This window comes from Dipodomys merriami, unplaced genomic scaffold, assembly GCF_024711535.1.
Source record: "Dipodomys merriami isolate MVZ:Mamm:240054 unplaced genomic scaffold, mDipMer1.0.p SCAF_319, whole genome shotgun sequence".
NCBI classification, from domain to species: Eukaryota; Metazoa; Chordata; class Mammalia; order Rodentia; family Heteromyidae; genus Dipodomys; species Dipodomys merriami.
In genome coordinates, this window is record NW_027204704.1 from 995,838 (window position 1) to 1,020,130 (window position 24,293).

General features: G+C 38.7%; 1 protein-coding gene across 1 annotated transcript in view; it reads right to left on the minus strand.

Moving 5' to 3' along the window:
- The window catches only part of LOC138841398 (zinc finger protein 84-like), a 130,379-nt gene that overhangs the window by 21,724 nt on the left and 84,362 nt on the right, over positions 1 to 24,293 (minus strand). The window contains exons 8-11 of the mRNA XM_070042066.1: positions 15,273 to 15,331; positions 12,159 to 12,285; positions 10,652 to 10,741; positions 9,416 to 9,984 (exon numbers count right to left, since the gene is read on the minus strand). Of these exons, the coding sequence (XP_069898167.1) occupies positions 9,416 to 9,984; positions 10,652 to 10,741; positions 12,159 to 12,285; positions 15,273 to 15,331 (845 nt within the window). The remainder of the gene's footprint in view (positions 1 to 9,415; positions 9,985 to 10,651; positions 10,742 to 12,158; positions 12,286 to 15,272; positions 15,332 to 24,293) is intronic.

Consider the following 24,293-nt stretch of genomic DNA (forward strand, 5'->3'; position numbering starts at 1 on the left):
CTAGGGATGTTGAACATTTCTTCATGTGTCTATTGGCCATCCTTCTTTCTTCTTCAGAGAAGCTTCTCTTTAAGTCTTTCGCCCACTTATTTATTGGGCAGTTGTTTCTTTGAGGATTTGTTGTTGGGGGGTTTAATTTTTTGAGTTCCAAGTATATTTTAGATATGAGACCCTTGTCTGTTGTATGGCTAGTAAAGATCTTCTCCCAATCCGTGGGCTTTCTATTGATCTTGCTAGCTATGTCATTTGCCCTGCAGAAGATCTGCAACCTTATGCAATCCCATTTGTCCAACCTTTCTTTGATTTGTTGTGCTTCCGGGTCTCTATTCAGAAAATTTCGGCCTGAGCCAAGGAGACCTAGGGTTTCTCCTATTCCATCCTGTAATGTTTTCAGAATGTCTGCTTTGAGTTCAAGGTCTTTGATCCATTTGGAGTTGATTCTGGTGCAGGGTGATATATAAGGATCTAGCTTTAGTTTTCTACATGTAGTTAACCAATTTTGCCAGCACCATTTACTGAAGAGGCTGTCTTTCTTCCATTCTATTGTTTTAGCTCCCTTATCGAAGACTAGATGGCTATAGGTCTGTAGGTTCATTTCTGGGTTTTCAATTCTATTCCATTGGTCCTGAGGTCTGTTCTTATGCCAATACCAAGCTATTTTGATTACTATGACTTTATAGTAGAGTTTGAAATTTGGTATTGATATTCCTCCAGCAGTGTTCTTTCCGTTGAGGAGCGTTTTTCCTATTCGGGGTCTTTTATTGTTCCATATGAATTTTTGGATTGCCTCTTCTATTTCCTTGAAGAATGAGGGTGGAATTTTGATAGGTATTGCGTTGAATTTGTAGATAGCCTTGGGAAGTATTGCCATTTTCACGATGTTAATCTTGCCAATCCAGGAGCATGGGAGGTTTTGCCATTTTTTAAGTTCTGTGTTGATTTCCTTTTTCAAGATTTTAAAGTTTTCATCATAGAGGTCCTTCACTTCTTTAGTTAAGTTAATTCCTAGGTATTTTATTTTTTGTGGGGCTATTACAAATGGAGTTGCTTTCCTAATTTCAGCCACACTTTTCTCATTGTTGGCATATAGAAAAGCCATTGATTTTTGGGGGTTAATTTTATAACCTGCTACTTTGCCAAAGTTTTGAATCAGCTTGAGTAATTTGGGAGTGGAGTCTATGGGATTCTTTAAATACAAGATCATGTCATCTGCAAAGAGGGAGAGTTTTATTTCTTCTTTCCCTATTTGGATCCCCTTTATGTCTGCATCTTGTCTTATTGCTGTAGCTAGGCATTCTAATACTAGATTGAAGAGAAGTGGAGAGAGTGGACATCCTTGTCTTGTTCCTGAGTTAAGAGGAAATGGCTTTAGTTTTTCACCATTGAGTATAATGCTGGCTGTAGGTTTGTCATATACAGCCTTTATTGTATTGAGGAATGTTCCATGGATTCCTAATTTTTCCAAAACCTTCATCATAAAGGGGTGTTGGATCTTGTCGAATGCTTTTTCTGCATCTATTGAGATAACCATGTGGTTCTTATTCTTGCTCCTGTTGATGTGATGAATAATATTAATTGATTTGCGTATATTGAACCAGCTTTGCATCCCTGAAATGAATCCTGTTTGATCATGGTGTATGATTTTTTGGATGAATTGTTGAAGTCGATTGGCCAAAATTTTGTTGAGAAGTTTTGCATCAATGTTCATCAAAGAAATGGGTCTATAGTTCTCTTTCTTTGATGAGTCCCTGCCTGGTTTTGGGATGAGGGTTATGATGGCTTCATAGAATGTGTTCGGTAGTGAGCTTTCTCTTTCAATTTCATTGAAGAGTTGGAGGAGTATTGGTGTGAGCTCTGCTTTGAAGGCCTTGTAAAATTCCGCTGTAAAACCATCTGGTCCTGGACTTTTCTTAGCTGGGAGGTCTCTTATTGCTGTTTCTATTTCAGTGCTTGATATGGGCCTGTTAAGCTGGTTTAACTCATCTTGGTTTAGTTTTGGCATGTCAATATTTGCTAGGAAAAGGTCCATTTCTGTCAAGTTCTCAAATTTATTAGCATAAAGTTTTGAGAAGTATTCCCTTATAATGTTCTGAATGTTAGTTGTTTCCGTGGTGATGTTTCCATTCTCATCTCTGAGTTTATTAATTTGGGTGTGTTCTCTCCTTTTTCTGATAAGGTTTGCTAAGGGTCTGTCAATTTTGTTAAGTTTTTCGAAGAACCAACTCTTTGTTTTGTTGATTCTTTCTATAGTTTTTTTGGATTCTAATTCATTTAATTCTGATTTAATTTTGATTATTTCTTTCCGTCTACTGGATTGGGGTTTATCTTGCTGCTCTTTTTCAAGGAGGTTTAGATGTGTCATTAAATTGTTTGTTTCAGATCTCTCCAACTTGTTGATGTAGGAGCTCAGAGCTATAAACTTGCCTCTGAGTACTGCCTTTGCTGTGTCCCAGAGGAGCTGGTAATTTGTGTGTTCATTTTTGTTGAATAGCATGAACATTTGAATTTCCTTTCTAATCTCTTCCATGACCCACTCATGATTCAGCAGTGTGTTGTTCAGCCTCCATGTGATACCGGACTTTCTTTGGTGGCTTTTGGTGTTGAGTTCTAATTTTATTTCCTTGTGGTCAGAGAGAATGCAAGGTATAACTTCAATGTTTCTGAATTTAGACAAGTTTGCTTTGTGGCCTAGAATGTGGTCTATTTTAGAAAACGTTCTGTGTGGTGCTGAGAAGAACGTGTATTCTGATGCTGCTGGGTGAAATGTTCAGTAAATGTCTGTTAAGTCTAGTTGATCTATGCAGCTGTTTAGATCTGCGGTTTCTCTGTTGAGTTTTTGTCGAGTTGATCTGTCTAGTGGGGACAGTGGTGTGTTAAAATCCCCAACAATTAATGTATTTGGATCTATATGGGATTTGAGGGAAAGTAGTGTTTCTTTGATAAATTTGGGTGCTCCATTGTTTGGCGAATAGATATTTAGAATTGTAATATCCTCCTGAAGGAGAGATCCTTTAATTAGTATGTAGCAACCTTCTTTATCTCTTCTCACGAATTTTAATTTGAAGTCTATTTTATCTGATATTAGGATTGCAACTCCCGCCTGTTTATGAGGGCCGTTTGCTTGGTAGATTTTGTTCCAGCCTTTAACATTGAAAATGTGTTTGTTTTTATGGGGAAGATGTGACTCCTGCAGGCAGCAGATAGAAGGGTCTTGTTTTTTAATCCAACTAGACAGTCTATGTCGCTTAATTGGAGAGTTCAGTCCGTTAACGTTAAGAGATAGGACTGAGAGGTATTTGGGAGTTCCTGCCATGTTATCCACCTTCTTGGGGGCTGCGAAAACTGGGTTCTTCCTAAGGTTCTTGGATTCTCAGTTTGGGTGCAGTTTCTTGGCCTTTGTTGCGTTCTTGTTGGTTTTCTATGTGTAGGACATCTTTAAGAATCTTTTGTAGGGCTGGTTTGGTGGAGATGTATTGTTTCAATTTTTCTTTGCTATGGAAGGTTTTTATTTGGCCTTCAGTTATGAAGGAGAGTTTAGCTGGGTACAGTATTCTTGGTTGATAGTTGTTTGTTTTTAGGTCATGGCATACGTCATTCCAGGCTCTTCTTGCTTTGATTGTCTCTGCTGAGAAATCTGAGGTAATTCTAATTGGTTTCCCTTTATAGGTGATTAACCTTTTCTCCTTGACAGCTTTAAGGATCTTTTCCTTGGTCTGGGTTGATCCTGTGTGGATTATAATGTGACGGTGGGATGTCCTATTCTGGTCTGGTCTATTTGGGGTTCTAAAAGCTTCTTGTATCTGAATAGGCCTATCTTTTTGTATGTTTGGGAAGTTCTCTGCTAGGATCCTGTTAAACAAATTTCCTAGACCATTAACTTCTGTTTCTAGGTGCTCCTCTACACCCATTATTCTTAGATTGGGCCTTCTGATGGTGTCTTCCAGGTGTTGGATAGACCTATCATATTTCTTGGACTTGTCTTGGATGGTTGAATGTTCTTTCTCTATAATATCTAGGCTGTCTTCAATCCCTGAGATTCGATCTTCTGCATGGTCTAACCTGCTGTCAAGACTCTCTACTTTGTTTTTTATCTCTTTTCCTTCTAATTGGTTAGCTTTGATGGCTTCAAGTTCTTTGTTGAAGCTTATAAGATATTTCAATATCAACTTCAATTGAGGACAATGACTATACCCTATGGAAGAGTTTATGCTTATACAAGACTGGTAACTTTTCTGCACGAGGGCCAAAAACCCATTTTAGAAAATATCTTCTCTGGCCTTGGAGTGCTTTCTACTCAGGGCCTGGGTACTGTCCCTGTGCTTTGGTAATAAAGGGACAAAAGTGTTGACAGTCTATCAACTTCATTCACAGCACTACTTGTGGGAAATTTGGTGATAATTGGCCATAACACTCTCACAGCAATTCCTACCTAGTTTGCCTTTCAATTGTGATCTTTAAACCTCATACTCTTGAGCAACTAATAATTCACATGTGAAGTACCAGTGCCCTGTTAGATCAGGAGATCTTAATTACTTGATCCAAGCAGGACTCATGGTGTCCACATAACAGCATATAAAATTCATAACATCATATAGCCCTATGCAAAGGTCCTTTTGCAATCACTTAGTAAAGGACTGTTTACCTATCATTGGGTAAACCACATCCATATTCTTCCATTAAATATTTGGAAGAATGTATTGGTTACACGTATTTTATTATGGCTCCTCAGGTTGAATTCAGGGGCAAAAATTTGTGAGGCTTCCTTAACCTTCTATACCAGATGCCCTTTTGTATCACTGATTTTTCACCTTAGGGTCTTGCTTCTCTGCCTGGGCCTTTCAACACACTAATTTTATAATTACATATCACAAGTAGCAAACAAGATAGGCACATATGACCAGAGCCATGCTTTTATTGGCTAAGATACCATTTTCATGAAGCATTTCCATGGGATGGCCTACAAATACTATCTAATTTCAGCTTCCTGAATAGCAAGGATTCAACACATGAGGGAGTGTAATTGCTCATTTTTAATTGCTAGTCTTAAATTAAAAGAAGGAAAGGGTATTTTACCAATTCAGTGAGCATTTAGTCCTTTAAATTCTGAGTTCAAGCAAAGTGTTGGCCAAATGATAACAGAAATAATAAAAAAATTAATTAAATAAGTTATCATCAGGCATACTTTGAATGAATGTGGCACATTGGTTCATAATTTGAGCTATATAACAAGCCTAGGTAGGACTCTGATCTGTGAACCATCCCTTTTCAGAAAGTATCCAGTCTGTAAATATGGGAGAATGAACTATTTCCAAATGGATGTGGTGTGTGTGTGTGTGTGTGTGTGTGTGTGTGTGTGTGTGTTTGTGTGTGTGTGTGTATGTGTGGTACAAGTAGGAAGGCCAAGGGCACAGGTGCCTCCGAATACCCCTATTTTTTTAAACTAGGCCTCTGTAGATAAGCAGAAGGGTTGGGCTGGGAAGGTGGGAAGGCAAGTTAGAGCACTTGCCTTGCATGTACTAGGCCCTGTGTTTGATTCCCCAGCACCACATAAGCAAAAAGAAAAAAAAGCTGGAAATGGCACTGTGGCTCAAGTGGTAGAGTTCTAGCCTTGAGCCGAAGAGCTGAGGGACCGCACCCAGGCCTAGAGTTCAGGCCCCACAACTGGACCCCCCCCCCAAAAAAGGAGAAGGGTGAACAATGTGAGGGAAGGGGTTAAAGAGCAACTACTTAACTCTTGCAATGTGAAGTACTCTGTCCTTACTTGCAAATAGAATCATAGGCAGGATTAAAGGATTCTTTTTTTATTGTGAAAATACTGTAAAGAGTAGTTATTATTTTTGAACAATTGAAATAAATACAGAAATTATTGAAGCCACAGGAAGCCTGAGCTGAAGCACTGAAGCAAACTTCCTGTTACCAGAGAGAGATTTCTTCAGAACAGTCCACAGGGCTCATGCTTTGATTCCTAGCTTTTATGGAGGCCAAGATGAGACAATCTACTTTGAAGCAAGTTCAGGCTGGCTTCAACTCAGATCCTAAGTTCAACAACTTATATTGGCACAAAAACATTCCTTCATGAAAGTGTGAAAGTAGAGCTCTTCATGTAACCAAACAGCTCTGGACATATCTAGAATGACTGGCATTTAAAGGATCTGGAGTCTTGGTCTAGGTTTACTAATTAAGCACTTTCTGATATAACAGATATTTTTTCTAAAGACCTCCAGTATATCTTTAATTACATAACTATACAGTGGCATCTATCTTAGCTCTAGAAATTCTAAATTTAGGTCAACCTTTGTGTTTCTGTAAAAGAAGACAGTATATTTGTTGGAAGCCACATTTTGGAAGATGGAATACTGGAGTCTATTACACAGCTAGCAGTCTGCAAGCAGCCTGTTGTAACAAAGATTGCAGTCCACAAATACACTTAGACAACTTGGAAACAGGACAGAAAGGGGAAAAAAGGATAAAAACAACACCAAGAAACCAATCAGCACCAAGAGAGTGCTGAATTGGGACACTATGATGACCAGAGACAAGCCAGGAGACAGGACAAAGGACATGATTACAGAGACATGTGGCATGGCATCTGGTGCCACTGCTGGTCCAGCCTAAATAGGGCCTAAGCAGGAGACAGCGCTACAGGAAATTCCCAGTCCCAGGCACTGGACTATCAGTTTGAGTAACATATCAGCCAAATGCCCATGCCTGCTTGCAGGGATCCAGCCACACCCATCATTTGAGAGGCAAGTGATGGATGGGGCATTTCCTTCCCCCATCATGAAAACAAGGTACCAGATCCCACCATCTACCATGTGGCCAATAGGGCACCAGCCACACCTGACCTCATTACTTAATATTACTGAATTATTAAATCAATTTATAAAATGTTACATCCTCTTTATCATTTTGTAAACAGTTCAAGAATTTGCTTTTTATAAAAGTCATTTTTCTTGCGCGTGAGCTCTGAAAGAATAATGATCACATTCACCAAAAATTAAACATTCTTCTTTTGAATAGTTTATTTCTTCCTTCGTCCTCATTCCTTCCATTCCTCTTTCCCTCTCTGACTTCCCTCCCTCCTTCCTTCTTTTCTTCCTCTCAGGGCCTAGAAGTGATGCTGTAGCTCAAGTGACAGATGGTTTTATTATTTTGTTAATTTCAATTTTTGTGAGAGATTGGTTGATATCTTTGTGAGATTGATTATTTGCCCTAATGTCATATCTGCATTGGCCCTCTATGAAAAAACAGAGGCGTGACACATCGTCCACACTGGTGTTTTATTATAGCTTACTCAACAGAACAGCTAAATGGGCTAAGAGTGAATCAATCACAAGTTGCTCATCACCAGTGATTAATTAAAGAAAAGAGCAAGAACTGAAGACACTTTGGGGTTCTCCCCCAAGGCAAAATGTAGAGATTCTTGTCTTTATTTATCCACCATATTTTTTAGAATATATATTTTATTTTAAAGATACAGTATAGATTGGTTATCCCATTATATGAGTTAGGTCATGAATATATTTCCTATGGAGCATTGTTACCCCTCTGAGAAAGACTTTACTACTATATATGTACTGCAATAAGGACTAATATCTTCCATTAAAAAACTGAACTGGAATAAGTAAGTCATTTGTACTATAAGGCATGAATCACACATACAGAGGGAGACTTAAGTGAGTAGTAGAAAAAATGGTTGTTCTCATGTTCTTGCCTCCTATCATAACAGTCTTTACTCATCTATTGTACCTATAACCATGTTGCAGATGATCTGAATCCAGTCCCGAAGGGCCAGAGCTAATATTTCTAAGAAGAGTTTTTTAAATTACCCTGACACAAAATTCCTTAGTATAAAAGACACAAGTTAATAACTTCAATCTCTGAATTACTCATTGAGACTGGTTGTTTCTACATGCTTTGGATAATATTGAATGACACCATACACACTCAACACGATGACAGGATGAGGAATGTTGGCTCAACGAGAGCTGAAGAGTGAAGAATGGTTTCCCATCACACCTAGCTTACCTCTGCCATGAAGGATTTCTCTGTATAATTTACAGAGGTTTTCTGACAAAGATTTTCCTACACTGGGTTTCTTCCCGAGGTGAATGTTCTAATACTTGCTGAAGGTTGGCTTCTTGTTGAAGGACTTCCTCACATGTGTATATTTGCAGAGATTCTGTCATGTGTCCAGGTCTCGGATACTTGTCCAGATGTGACTTCTGGCAAAATGTTTTTTATACTCATAATTTCTTTCCTGGCTATGCTCTCACATATGCTGAGGACTCAGCTCTGGTTGAAAGTCATTTCACATATGTTTTATGCACTACTTTCTTTTCTCCTATGTGAGTCAGTTCTCTGATGAACATGAGGTATTCCTTTCTGATCAAAGGATTTCCAAATTTGTAATATTTTTAAGATTACCCCATTGTGTATGTCCTATGAACTTGGATCCATGAATACTTCATAAAGAACTTTCCACATTCGTTACATTTGTATTTTCTCACCTGTGTCTGTTTCCTGATGCAAAGTGAGTTAGGACTTTTCTTGAAAACCTTTCCATTTATTTTTCCTACATAAAAATTTCCCTCCTCTTTCTGTGTGAGGGTGTGTGTGTGTCTGTGTGTCTGTGTTTTGTGTGTTCTGTGATGAACCCTGAGCTATGTGTCTTGTAGTTCGAGGACTCCACATCTGCTATATCATAAGGTCTCTATCCTGTATTGGTTCTTTATTGCAATTTCAATTTTCTTACAGATCAAAGACTTTCCCATTTGGTACAATCCTAAGTTATGTCATTTGTGTGAATCAACTTATGTGTATTAACCTGGGACCTCCAGGTCTTTCAACACTGGAACACTGGTTGCATTCATAAGGTTTCTCTCCTTGTGTTCTGTGATGGATATTAAGGTGTGCCTTCTAGGTGAAAGAATTTCTATACCTGCTACCTACATAACATTTCTCTCTGGTGGGTTTTTTCTGATGGAAAGAAAAGTATATGTTCTGGGTGAAAGACTTTCCACATAGGTTACAATCATAAAATTTCTCTCCTGTGTGTGCTCTCTGGTGGACAGCAAGGTGTAGCTTCTGGCTGAAAATCTTTCCACACATATGACATTCATAAGGTTTCTTTCCTGTGTGTTTTCTGATGGACAGTGAGGTTTGACTTCCAGGTGAAAGACTTTCCACACATGTTACATTCATAAAGTTTCTCTCCTATGTGTGTTCTCTGGTGGCCAGTAAGATAGTACTTCTTGGTGTAAGACTTTCCACACATGTTACATTCAAAATGTTTCTCCTTTGTGTGTGTTCTCTGGTGGACAGTAAGGTTTGATTGGGTGAAAGACTTTCGACACTCATTACATTCATAAGGTTTCTCTCTAGTATGTGTTCTCAGGTGGACAGTAAGGTGTACCTTCTTGGCAAAAGACTTTCCACACATGTTACATTCATAAGGTTTCTCTCCTGTGTGTGTTCTGTGGTGGCTAGTAAGATATGACTTGCAGGAGAAAGACTTTCCACAAATGTTACATTCAAAAGGTTTCTCTTTTGGGTGTGTTCTCTGGTGGCCAGTAAGCTTTGATTTCTGGGTGAAAGTCTTTTGACACATGTTACAGTCATTAGGTTTCTCTCCTGTGTGTGTTCTCTGAGGGACAACAGCGTGTGTCTTCTCAGTGAAAGCCTGTTCACTCTCTTTACATTCTTCAACTACAGAAGACACATGAGGAGTATATGCAGCACACATCTTACCAGGTTCACTGAAAACACCCATGTTCTGACAGCCAGTGACCTTTCCTATCCTCATCCCTATGGAGTTCCCATTATACTTAATCAGTTCTGACTTCTGTATGGAGCTCAAATGAAAACTTCTTATAAGTGTCACTTTTTCCTCCCCTGGGTTACTAGTCAGGACTGCTACTTCAGATAGATACTCATTTTGACTTTCCTGACAGGTGCTAATCACATCCTCCATTTCTGGGACATCTAAAATGAATAATAGATAAATAGACAAAAACATAAATGAGATCCATAGATTCCTTAATGTAAAGATATTTCCTCACATTTCGTTGCAAGATTTTCAAATACGAAAGCATTGCTTTATGCAGAATATATACATTTCTCTGCAATGTAGTAATTAAGAAAGTAGTACTGACATTTTACAATGCAAAATAGCATTTTTCTGTATTTCAGATTTTTATATTTTTCTCCAGGAAATATTGACTCATATTATTCATCTACGTACTCTTAATGCTTCCATTCTGAATCTCCCTCTAAGCCCAGCACCACTGATAAGAAATTGTCCCAATCAGAGGATAGCAGCCCTAGCATACTTCTATTTTCTTCCTACCTGCATAATACTAGTTTAATAGAAAATGAGATTTTCTTTCTACATTTCTTATTGTCTTTTTCTCTTTAAGAATGACTTCTCTACAAACAAAGAGAATTGCTAACAATTACTAAACTGTTATACCAAATTCAGTTTGTCTCTATGAGAATTCTGGATTGACAATTCCTTGAGACAAAGGATCACCTAGTTCTCTGCCACACATGACTCAGGGGCACTAAGAATACTATTGCTCTGTACAGCTCAAGGCAAACAGACAAACTGGGCTCTGGACCCATCATCACCATTCAAGATGCTTTAACTTACCTGTGAAATTCTCTTCTGAGCCATCTCTTATCCATGGTTCTGCACCTTGTTCCAGCTTCACAATCAATTTAGGTTTATGAAGACAGTGCCCTGTGAATATGAAATAGTGGAGAACTATTGCTCTTGCTGGGTCATCATTAATGTAAGGTCACAGACATCCTGTTCACAAGGTTGCTCCTAAATCTGGTTTCTCAATTGTTTTATTTTTTGGGTGGTGGGTTCTGTTGTGGGGCCTGAACTCTGAACCTGGGAACTGTCTCTCACCTCCTAAGCTCAAGGCTAGCACTCTAACACATGAGCCAGAATGCCAATTCTGGCTTTTTTTTTCTGCTTTTTTGGTGCTGAGGAATTGAACACAGGGCCACAAGCATGCAAGGCAAGCGCTCTACCACTGAGCCACCTTACCAACTGATGGTTTCTCAATTCTTAACAGCTCCATGGTGGACTTTCCCCCAGCTTTGGGGTTTTTTTTTTTTTTTTGCCAATGTGTGGCTTGAACTCAGCTATTTTGCTCAAATCTAGCATTCTACTAGTTTGTGTCTTGGCTACATTTCTAGTTTTTGAATGGTTAGAGATAAGAGTCTCATGTTCATTTTTCTACAGTTGCTGGCTTCAAATCAAAATCTTCAGATTTCAGCCTCCAAGGTATCTAGGATTCCAAGCTTGAAGCAATGTAACCTATGTCAGGTTTGGCTTACAAATATATACTTTCACACTTTCCATTACTGATTTCCAGATCATACTGAGAGTAGTAATGTATATTCTATCTAGACTGTAGATCCACCTATAATAATGGCCCCAAGTCTTGGAAGTCAGTTTCCTGTTAGTGGATCATAGTTTAGAACTTTTGTCCAACTACTGATTTGTCTTCTTAAAGAATGAGAATAAACGACTGGGAAGGTGGCTCAGTGGTAGAGCACTCACCTTGCATTCCTGAGGTCCTGGGTCTGATTTCTCAGCACCACATAAGCAAAAAAAAGCCAGAAGTGGCGCTGTGGCTCAAGTGGTAGAGCACTAGCCTTGAGCTGAAGAGCTGAGGGACAGTGCCCAGGCCCAGAGTTCAGGCCCTATGATGGGACCAAATAACAACAACAAAAAAGAATGAGAATAAAATTAGCTCTTGAGTTACATACAATGCAGTTGAAGTTTCCTTTCAAAAGAAATGACATGTCCCATGGAGTGGAATCCTTTTTTTTTAGAAAATTTAATGGTCCAAAACTTTACACCAATAACCCTACATTTAGGAGGTGAGATCAGAAGAGGCAGGCTTGAAACCAACCTGGGCACAGAAACCCAGAATATACCCCATAATAAAAGCCAAATGGCTCATGCAGTAGCATGAAATGCAAACAACACCAAGATCCCAGACCTGAATTTGGCTGGCTTTTATACTAGCAGTTCTTTACCTGAGAATGGACTGGAATCTTATACCTAACTAACATAAACAGTCAAATGTCTACTAAAATGAAAACACTTGATCTTCCAAATAAAAGTGACCTTTGCTCACCCAAGGACATGAGGTTGCTATAGGTCTCCAGCATTACATCTCTATGAAGGGTCCTCTGATCAGGTTCCAGATCCTGCCACTCCTTCCAGGTGAAGTACACAGCCACATCATCAAATGACATCAGTTTCTGTAATGGCACATTTCCATCAGGAAATTAGACCTTGGTCATGAGAATTCCAATCTGAAACTCATTATACTACAGGTATGCTTTTGTCTTACATAAAATGTTTGCAGCTTGCTGTGTTATCTATTCATTGGGAAAATTAAATAGCAAATTAGAAATATTTGACAATACATAAAGCTGGCCATTAAAATACACAGATTTGCAGGGCGCTGGTGGCTTATGCCTGTAATCCTAGCTATTGAGGAGGCTGAGGTCTGAGGATCAAAGTTCAAAGCCGGCCCAGGCAGGAAAGTCCATGAGACACTTATCTCCAATAAACAACCAGAAAACTGAAAGTAGCACTATGACTTAAGTGGTAGAGCACTTACCTTGATGTGAAGAGCTGAGGGACAACAACTAGGCCCAGAATTCAAGCCAAAAGACCAATAAAAAGTTACAGATTCCCTAATGCATACAAACAAATTTCTGCTGGTAGCAATAGATATAAATTCTAAGGATAGGGGCTGGGAAGGTGGCTCAGTGGTAGAGTGCTTGCCTTGCATGCATGAGGCCCTGGGTTTGATTCCTCATCACCACATAAGCAGAAAAACCCAGCAGTGGGGCCAAGACTCAAGTGGTAGAGTGCTAGCCTTGAGCTGAAAAGCTGAGGGACAGTGCCAAGGCCCAGAGTTCAGGCCCCCATGACAACATTAAGTCTAAGGTGGTGTCTAAAAAATTATGTTATCTGTACAACTCAGTATGCTGAAAAATGAACTTTACAACTTTGGTGGGGAGGACCGGGGCGGAGGGGTGGGGGGGAGGATACGAAAGTATCTGAAGTAGAAACAAAGCAGGAGGCTACAATGCTTGATAAGAAATGTACTCGTTATGTTACCCATGTAATTGTAATCCCTCTGTACAGTATTTTCACAATAAAAATGTATTTAAAAAATTTATAATATCATGTTTGATAAAATTTTACTACATATCAGGGTAACAATGAATTAAACAAATATTTTTTCTACATTTACATTTACTGCTTCACCATAAATCCTATTTAGACCTTCTATTAACAAGTACTCTCATAAGCAAGCATAACACATTCAGGATATCACAACGGATACAAAACATATAACATTACTAGATTGATGAGAAGCAGTGTCCACATGAATGTTAGAAAACAGTAACGGTACTCCAGAAAGTAGCTAATGATTTATTGGGCCCTTATAAGATTTGATTTAGTTATCACATAAAAACATCCTAGGTTAACCATGTTTGGTTTAAATACTAAATAGTGAAATGTGGTCATAGATACCCTGATACTTTGTTCCTATGTAAAAAAGAACTGCTACCATGAACTTTTGTAAACTTTGCTTACATTCTACAATACAAAATATAGGTAGGAGGGGAATAAAATGTTCCCTGACAAGATTTTCATTTTAATAGGCCTTCACAGAAGGTGGAGGCAAATTTATACAGGCTCAAGGAACACTCAAGATGACAAAAATGATAAATACTTATACTGGCAGTGAATGAAAATATTTAAAAGTTGTGGTATGGAAAAACAAAACAGTACCACAACAAATTAAGTTAGACCAAAGATAACAGAATGAGGTGAAATCAAATTTTCTTGTAGTTTATCAACTAGGAGAAGGACGTATTTTTCTGTAAGGAACTCTGAAGTTGAGCTGAAGGGGAAAAGGTTTGAGAGGTTGGAATTCCAGCCTGACAGCATTGAGAGCACTGAGAGCTGGCTGCAGAAGGCTTAAAAGAGAATTCTGGAGAGGGGTAAGAGACTGGAGTGCAGGCCTTTTCCTTACTGTTGGAAAGATAGCATCTGAAACTGAGCTGCTGTTCACCTTGAAGGCTAGATAAGGTGAATTTCATGTCTGCATTTTCTCTGGGTAGCAGTCTTCTGTCTCAGGAGAATAAGGAAACGTGCACCCCTCAAAAACTGTTGTGGCTCTGATTGTAATATTAATATAGATATTTCAATTTTGCATGTTATCAATGGTAATCTTCCCTGTATGAACTCAAGGTACTATGCTAGCTTGCTGGCAACCAGAGACCAAGTGCCAGAGAGCCTTCAGAACCCTGGTTTCCCCTAAGTCTATCTGTTTATGTTTTTGTGTTTCTCTAATTTTCCTTGTTTCTGGAATCCTGTAGAACTCTCTAGGAAACAATTTTCCTATACTTTGGGTAAGAAAAATGTCAATCCTAAGAGCCATGTCAGCAAAGTAAAACTAATCACTAAGAAAAACTAGTTCCTAGATAGATCATTGAAGAAAAGAAAAAACTGAGAGACATATGGAGGAAAGAGAGAATGAGAAAAGTAAGAAAAAATGATAAAAGATAGATACAAAGAGAGAGAAAGAGAAAAATAACCAATACAAGTGAGTACAAAATCAAAAGTAGAGAGATATTGTAGAGGAAAGAAATCTTGTGAGAATACTTTAGAAGACAACAAGATTTTGTAAAAAGACCATAATGTTTAGGAACAAATATAGCCTAAGCTTCAAGTAAGACCAAGACCATGAAGTAGTCCAACAAGTATATATGGAGAGTAATTTAAGTACATATAGGTTAATCATTCCTTAAGAACACACGAAGGTGCATATGACCACACTATTTCAGCAATTCGAGGAATGTTTCATTGAGATAGTTTAATGTTAATCATAAGGATGAGATCTCGTTGCAATCTACCCTTCACCTTCCATGAGATGTAACCTGCTCTATGTCACTATATCACGTAACAGGTATGACTACATGTTATGACAAGATGAACCTAGACATTCTGAAGCCAATCTGAAATCAACTTAGAAAGAATATAACTATTTAATCTGCTAAACCTACAAGTAATCTTTATCTCCTAATCTATAAGCCATCTTTATCTGATTTATGAATATGTTCCTGAGGCTGAATCTGTGTGGTTGGTATTGTTTTTAATTCTTAGACATCTTTAGGTTCATATAATGGAATGAAAAACAAATGAGAAATAAAAAAACACTCACCAGAGATCCATTCATTCTGTCTTGCTGCTGACAATGAACAGAAGACTCTGGAAGCATGACTGGGATATAAGGCAAATGACGTATTCAGAAATGAATCTGTGAGATTTTGGGTCCAGAATTTTCTCTTGCAAACATGAAACATGGGCAGCAAAACCATAAAGCTGTCTTATAAGAGAAGAATCTTTAATGTCTCAGACAGAGAATTAAAGTGTCCAATAAACAGAAATCCAGTCCATTTCCTGGTAGATAGCTATTATTAAACCAACTAATTTCTATGTTTATGTACACATTAAATTCGAAAAATTGAATGTTCCCAAAAACTATTGAATAATTGAAATCAAAATCATATCACATTTCCACTAAAAGTATTTATTACTGAATATACTTGGGGATGTAGGAACTGATTTTTTTAATACAAAGGTATCCTAGGAATCCATTGGAATCAGTGTTCTACCTCATTCATTTACATATTTAAACACCTGGGAAAGCATGTGTGATGGAACTCAGTAGTTTTCACAAAAGTTAGAGAAAAAATGTATACAGAATATATTTCTTGTGTTATAATATTTCAATAATGATTGTCAAGTGGCACATTTCACTGTACCCATAGCACACCTATGCAATGATTTGCAATTTGCCATTTCACATGCTTTGGCCAAAGGAACATGAGTAAAGATGAGGTAAACCCAGGTTTGAGAAGTCCCTAATGTTCATTTCCCTAAACAGTCTTGGGAAGAACCTTGGCCATCCTAAAGATACAACATAAAATACTCCATATAGGAGTGACACACCTGAAGATAAGAAACACTTACAAAGCATACAACCTTGAGTAAGACATATTACCTCACATTTTCTTCTGTGATTTTTCTTTTAAGGCCAAATGTCCCTGACCAACCCTTTCTGCACTACCAGGCACAACCAAACAATAAGAGCTAGCATTAGCAAATCCTTACATGGGACATTTAACATAAGTTTACATGATTACATACTAAAAATCATAGTGGTAACAGGCTGAGTAAATTAGCAAGAAGAGGATTAGGGATTACAACATGAATAGATACTTTCAGTCATAACAATTACCTCACCATCCCAAACCACAGCCTCAGGTACCCTCTCATAACTATGCTCTGGCTTATTCCTCAATACAGCGCATCACAATTCCTGGAAATTAGTTCAAATCTTCAAACAACACAAAGTAATTGAGAGTGGTGTAGGAAAGAGTACCACCTTAATCTGGAGCTCAGGGAAGTAGCAACAATTTTTGCATAAGGCAAAGGAAGCTAGCAACATCTTCTCCTTCCTGTGCTTTTCTGCTTCTTCCCTTTTGGGCTTCTCAGAATTGACAAGGTCTGTCCATTTAGGATGGAGATTCCTATTCATAGGGTGCTCTGCTTCAAACATTGCTAGGCTCCATTCCTAAAAATACAGGACCAGCACTCACTACTCCAATATCCCATGTACAACTGTCTCTAGAAACAGTGTCGAATACAAACACGTGTGAACTCAAGCCAGGAGATTAAAAACTCAAGAGAGCTGGGCGCAGGGCTCCTGGCTCCCACCTATGGAAGGCCAAACTGTACTTCAGGGCACTTCCAGCAGCAAGGCAAAGGAATAGAATCCGGAAGAGGCAGACTTAAAACGCAGGTGGTGGGCGGGGAGACGCATGTGCAAAAGCATCTTCTGCCCCACCTCCACCCTCAAAAAACAAAAACAACCCAGGACTTTCAAAGAAAATATCCTCCATGGAGACTACAATTCCCACAATGCTCGGTGCCACCCTACTACATACCTGGGAACAAGTGTGATCTTGTGCATTGGGACTTTTCTCTGCCTTCTGTGGAAGTTAAGCTCAGTTTCTTCTTGAAAACCACTGTTTCCTCTTGAAATACATAAGACCAACCAGAAAATGGATATATATGGAGAGAACTGGATACATTGGATTTTTGATTCTTAGTTCTAATAATGAACTTGAGGTTATGAGACTGCGTTGCTTATACTTTTCTGTTTATTCAATGCCTGCCTTCTGCTGAATGTAAATTATATCTCTGTTTTGTCTTAATTTTTTTTTAATATATCCCCTCTTACTTTACAAAGATGTTGCCAGGCACCGGTGGCTCACGGTTCAAAGCCAGCCTGGGCAGGAGAGACCATGAGACTCCTATCTCCAATAAGCCACTAGAAAACCGGAAGTGGTGCTGTAGCTCAAGTGGGAGAGCGCTCACGTTGAGCTGAAGAGCTGAGGGACAAGCACCCAGGCCCAGAGTTCAAGCCCCACAACCGACAAAAAAACAAAACAAAACAAAGCAAAATATTCCCAACCACTAAACTTATACCTGTGTCATTTCCCATTGCTGTAATGAAAACACTGGCATAAAATAGTGAGATTGTGAGGTAAATATGCAGTATAATACTTCTGGTGATTTGGATTTCACAAAATCTATCAATTAATTTTCCAGAAACTTCCCAATTATATCTATTAAATCAAAAGAGTTTTTGTTTTTTTCTTAATTTTGCATTTCATTTAAGGATTTTATGTTTTGTTTTGTTGTTGGTCCTATGGCTTGAACTCAGAGCTTGGGCACTGTCTGTGAGCATTTGCTGTACTCTATGTGCATTTCCTTTAAAACTTTGTTGAAGTAACTAGTGAAAAGTTTCCTCACAGGGATTCTTATGAACATGGCACATCACCTCTATTTCCCTTCAAAGAGATAGTGGTTTAGGGCGTCAGGAATGAATGCAGGAGGGATAGAAGAGTGAAGTTTAGGCCAGGCTATGTTGATGTGAAGCTTAATCACTTGCAAACCAGTCTGCTTTTGTCTTTTCATTTTGCATGTGAAAATCTCTTTATAATTCTTACCTCTTCTCTGATCCTAACAGTTCTTCTCAGTAGCTTTAGGCTACATATCTAAGGGACCTCAGACTTGTCTTCTCAGATCTTATCCACTAAACTGTGGAATAAATCTTTTGTCTCCTGCCCCAATGCCATCAGAGCACAAGCAAAGCTCTGAGAGCCAATGGGATGATAATTAAGGAGACAGAGACATGGCTGATGACACAGTTCTGCTATATTTCTCAAATGCTTGAGTAATATTGGTCTAGACCCACTGTGCCCAAAAGTGCAAACAGCACACATCTTTCCTCATTCTATTTCAATACATCTTTTCCACCCAAGCCTCCTGTCAGTTAAAGCCCCAGGACAAAAAGCTAGAACACCCACTTCCTCAAACCAATAAAGGGCAAGTACTTGCAGCCCTGAGGGTGGGAGTCAATGGCCCTGAAGCCTTTGCTCACATTTTGTCTTCTCCTGGCAGGCACCCCAGGGTATACAACAGTCTCCCTCTCTCTTATCAAAGAACCTACCCTTGTCTCTTACATGTTTATTGTGATTTTTTGTAATCCCTTCCATAAAAAATAATTGGGAAAGACTGGATTGGAAACTTTCACGTTTGATTTTAGTGTATGGGTTCTCCATGTCTCTATTGTGGACCAGAACTATTCCTCATGAAAATGGGAATCAAAGAGCATATTTGAATGTATAGACTTCAACTTAAAAGCACCTCTAACAATATAAAGAAAAAATAATTTCATTCTTTAAAACTAAATTCCTGGGAAGTGGCACTGTGGCTCAAGTGGTAGAGTGCTCGCCTTGAGCTGAAGAGCTGAGGGACAAGTGCTCAGGCCCAGAGTTCAAGCCCCACAACCAAAAAAAAAAAAAAAAAAATTCCTCCCTAAAACTAAATTCCTGTGAGACAAAGAGATAAATCTGGGGTGCTTCCAAGAGTACCTATGAAATGTAGTTTTCTTTTCTTTTCTTTTCTTTTCTTTTTCTGTTAGTCATGGGGCCTGAAGTCTGGGCCTAGGTACTGTTCCTCGGCTCTTCAGCTCAAGGCTAGTGCTCTACCACTTAAGCCACAGTGCCACTTCTGGCTTATTCTGCTTATGTGGTGCTGAAGAATGGAACACAGGGCCTCATGCATGCATGCAAGGCAAGCACTCTACCACTGAACCACCTTCCCATCCCTGAAATATGGTTTTCATTGTTCAAGCATACCTTTGTGATGAATTTCTTTATTCTTTTATCCTTTTGTTTTGTTTTGTTTTGGGTCATACCACTTAAACTGTGAGCCTAGGAACAATCCCTTAGCCCCTCAGCTCAAGTCAAGTGCTCTTCATTGTGAGCTAAAGCACCAATTCTGGTTTTCTGGTTTTTATTGGAGATAAGTGTATCACAGACATTGCTGCCCTGGCTGACTTTGGATGCAATCCTCAGGTTTCAGCCTTTTGAAGAGCTAGGATTAAAGACATGAGGTACCAGCACCTAGCTTGCATTTCTTTTCTTTTATGTCCCAGCCTTGGGGCTTGAACTCAGTGCCTGGACACTGTCCCTAAAGTTTTGCTCAAAACTAGCACCCTAGTACTGGAGCAACAATTTCACATTTGGCTTTTTCTATGTATGTGGTACTGAGGACCTGAACCAGGGCTTCATGCAGGTTAAGTAAGCACTCTACCACTGTTTCAGGACAGCCACAACACCAACAGTGCTCTGGAAGGACAATGGGATGATAATGGAACAGACTGAGAGAAGGCCAATGATGAATCTCTCTTTATTCCAGCAATAACCTTAGCTATAGGCACTTTCTAGATCTGTCCAGTGCTTGCATCACATTTTTGAAGGACTCACTGTGCCAACAAGTGCAGACCATATGCATCCTTCCTCATTCTATTTCAACCAAGAAGAATTCAAAAATAATGTACGAAGTAAATTCTATTTAAACTAGTATAATAAACATAATACTTAGAAATAAATGTTTCAAAAATGTAACCAAGAACAATGACAACTATGGGACACAGCTAGTCCAGGAAGCACCCATTTTTACCTGATCCTTATGTCTTGCTTCTCAGTAACTTACTTTTAACTTTTACAGAAAGAAAGCATTATTTTTACTTCATATTTTATAGGTGCTCCAATGTTGCCGTCTATTCATCCAAAAGTGCCTCACAATCTCCATTTTCATGAGGAAAAGCTCAGGTCCACTAAAAGAGGGATGGAAAACCCATACACTGGAGGAATGAATATCAGGCATGAAAATTTCCTACACAATCCTTCCAAATCATTATATGTGGAAAGGATCATCAACAATCACAACAACCCCTTAAGAGACAAGCTTAGAATGTCTGATATGAGGGAGGGAGGCAAAAGATTTATTCCATAGTGTAATGGATACAGTCTGGGAAGACAAGTCTGAAGACCCCTATATATGTGGCCTAGACATGCTGACAGGAGCTTCTAGGTTCAGAGAAGAGGTAGAAAATCAAAACAAAATAGGATATGCAAAACAGAAAAGTAAAAACAGACTGGTTTGGAGCAAGTAATCAAGCTTCACATAAACATAGACCTGCCCTGAACTCTACCTCCTCCCACATTCATCCTGATCTACCTAGACAACCATTTTTTTGAAGAGTCTTGGAGGAGAAGTACCATTTTCTAAGAAACCCCTGAGAGGAAAATTTTCACTAATCCCCTGAATCAATTAATAAAAGAAAGGCAAGTACAGCACAGCAAATGCTCACAGACAGTGCCCAAGCTCTGAGTTCAAGCCACAGGACCAACAACAAAATGAGGGATAAACTTTATAAGGAAAGGCAAATTTCAGACACAAATAACCAAAAACTCCGTAAAATTTCATAGATGGAATTTGGGAGTTTCTGGGAAAGTAATGAGTAGAATTTGACAAATCAATTTAATTCAAAGATTATGAAGTATATCTGTCTGTAAATTCTGTTATTTTATTCCAGTATATATGTTAGAGCAGGGCAAGATGATGCCAGAATTAATCAGTTTACTGTCTCTAAGTATTTTTTTTTTTTTTTTTGGTGGATCTTGTGGCTTGATCCCAGCCTGAGCACTGTCCCTGCGTTTTTCAGCTCAAAGTGAGCTCTCTATCACTTAAGCCACAAAGCCACTTCCATTTTTTTGGTAGTTAGTTGGAGATAGGATTTATGAACTTTCCTGCCCAGGTTGGCTTTGAACTGGGATCCTCATATCGCAGCTTCCTGAGTACCTAGGATTACAGGCATGAGCCATTGGCACCCAGGTAAAAATATCTTTGAAAAGTAAGAGTAGAGATATTCAAAACTTTAAGGAAAAACAGAGACATAATTTACATTCAGCAGAATATACTGTTTGAACAAAAACAAAAATATAAACTACGTAGTTTCATAACCTCAATTATACTAAAAGAACTAAGAATTAAAAAACCAAAATATACAATGCTCCTAATACATTTGTTTTTTTAATTGGTCTCATAATATTTATGTTGGTAAACTGAATTTTCAAGAAGAAACTCACCTAAGTTCCCGCAGCTGGGAGAGAAAGGTTCCCATGCATCCTTGCACACTTAGGATCAAATGGTTCTGTCAGTCAAAACCCTGTAACAAGCCCACTTCCTCTAGGTGAATTGTGCATCGCGTTCTGGGAATTGTAGTTTCTTGTGTGTGGGCGGGGGAGGGAGGGGAGGAGTAATCGGAGTGGGGGGGGGGGGAAGAGGCGCCAATGCCACCTTGCCCACCGTTGGTGTTTTTAGTTTGCAAATTCAGGTTTCTTTTCTTTTGCCTTGCTGCTGGAAGTGCTCTGAAGTACAGGTTTGCACTCCATAGTCAGAGCCAAGAGGTAGAAGCCCAGCTTCTCTTTTTCAGGGGAACTTGGAAGCTGAAACTTGAAGCAATCTGAGGCTCCTAGCCAGATTCTGCCCTTCCCATCTTTCCCTGGTCTTGGGTGGATGATATTTTAGGGCTCATGGGTTTGTGCTGCCATTAGCAATTGTTCCTCCAGGTGCCAGAAAGTGGCTACAAACCTCTGATTTTCGAGACAAGGAGAGTCAGGAGTTGTGTGTTTATACTCCTGACCCTAGAGATTCTGGTACTCACCCATGTGATTTTATAAACTTGCCTTTTGTGAATTGAAGCCAATGAATGGTAAACATTCCTTGAAAATGTCTTATATAAACCATACTGATCCTCTTTTTATTATCTGAATTTCCTATGGATTTTGAAACTTTCAAAATGCTGCTGGCACAGATATACTCAAATTGATGTGTCTGTTCTGACAAATTACAATTTCTCCACTAATATATTTAGCCTATTTTACATCACTTAAAATGAGAGAGACTGGCTGGGCAGTTGGTTCAGTGGTAAAGTGCTTGACTTGCTTGAATGAAGCCCTGGGTTTGAGAGCTCAGAACAAAAAAGCCAGAAACAGCCAACAGTGTACTGTGGCTCAAGTAGTAGAGTGATAGCTTTGAGCTGAAGGTCAGAGGGACAGTGCCCAGGCTCAGAGTTCAGGCCCCACAAAGACAAAAAAAATGAGAGAAGTTTCCTCTACATCTACACCAAAAGCAATTGTTAAAATATGATAATTGTTAAATATAACAAATGTTAAAATATGTTAAAATTTAAATACAATACAATGCCCTTGATATGTGTCTGCCTGTCCTGATTCTTGAACTCAAGGTGTGGAAACTGACCTTGAAATTATTTGGTTCAATGATAATGTTCTGCCTATTACGCTGCATTTGCACTTCCCAGTACTGTGGTATTTTATAGGACATAAGACTCTCAGACTTTCTTATCACCCTGGCTTAAATCAGTGATCCTTGTAGGGTTTCTTCATGTGCATCACAGGGGAACACAAGCAGGCACGGGAGAAAGATTATTATAAGGTTTATTAGAAGGACCATATTTCCCAGGACAGGGAGCAGAAGCATTTGTCCCTCTTCAGGTTGCAACACAATCTGAGGGGCAGGAAGTGAGTTAAGTACATGCTCAGGTGTGTCTGAGATGACAGAGGGAGTGGCCAGCTGTAGGGAGGGAACTCTAGGTCTGGGAGGAGCTCAGGTCTGGGTGGAGCTGAGCACTAAAGGTTGGGATAATACTAACTTTCCTCAGATCTCAGCATTCTGAATACCATAGATTGCAGCTATTAGACATGATAGCCCAGTTACAATGCTCTTTTTAAATTCAGATTATATTCTAATGAAATAATATGAAATAGAAAACTTGAAAATTTTAAGGCAGAATGTTCAGTCACTAATGTGTATGAGGACAGTCCAAATCCCAAAAGACAGAAAATGCCCCACCCTTGAAATCTGTAACACTCCTGATCTTAAGTATTGTGAATGTGAACACTTAGTCTATAATAAATTGTTTTAAGTTTTTCAAAATAAGAAAACATTCTTGTGACAGAAAAACCCAGTAGTAATGTGCAAGTATTGCTTTTAAAGGATTCATAGTGTCTTTCTGAGCAAAAACAACCTCAATGATGTATACAGAATAGATTTTCACTTGTTGTATATGTCACTGTAAAGGTGATGTATTTTATATTAACAATTACCATTCTACATAATTGTAAAAACTACATCACTACTCGATAACAGAATATCCTGTGTAATCAACCAATAAGTACAAGCAAAAGCACATCGGGATATAATTTGTTGGTTTTAATTTTGATGGATCTACATTTTGGGGTGTATTTTCTGTTAATGTTGTTTAGTAACACATAAGACTTCAATTTACTAGTGCCTTGGCTGGGGATGGTTGACTGGGATTTTGTCACTCCTCTGACCAGCATTTTATGTTGCATCTTTATTAGGCCCTGTATCTCCAGCAGAATGGACATGATTCTTAATATGACTACTGAGGAAAGTGAGGGACTTCTCAATCTGTGTTTATATCATCATTACTGAGGTACCTTTGGCCAAAGCAGGTTCAAACTCAAATTGCAAGTCATTGTACAAGGTATGCTAATTATTTGCATAAAGGATAATGTGCCATATGACAACCATTACTGAAATATTATAAAACAAAAAAATATGTGTTGTATATATTTTATCTCTAAAACTTTGTGTGAAAATACTGTTCATAACATACATGTCTTTGAATATGTAAATAAATGAGGTAGAGTACAAATAATCAATGGAATCCTAAGATACCTTTACATTAATAGAAAAATAGTATATATCCCCA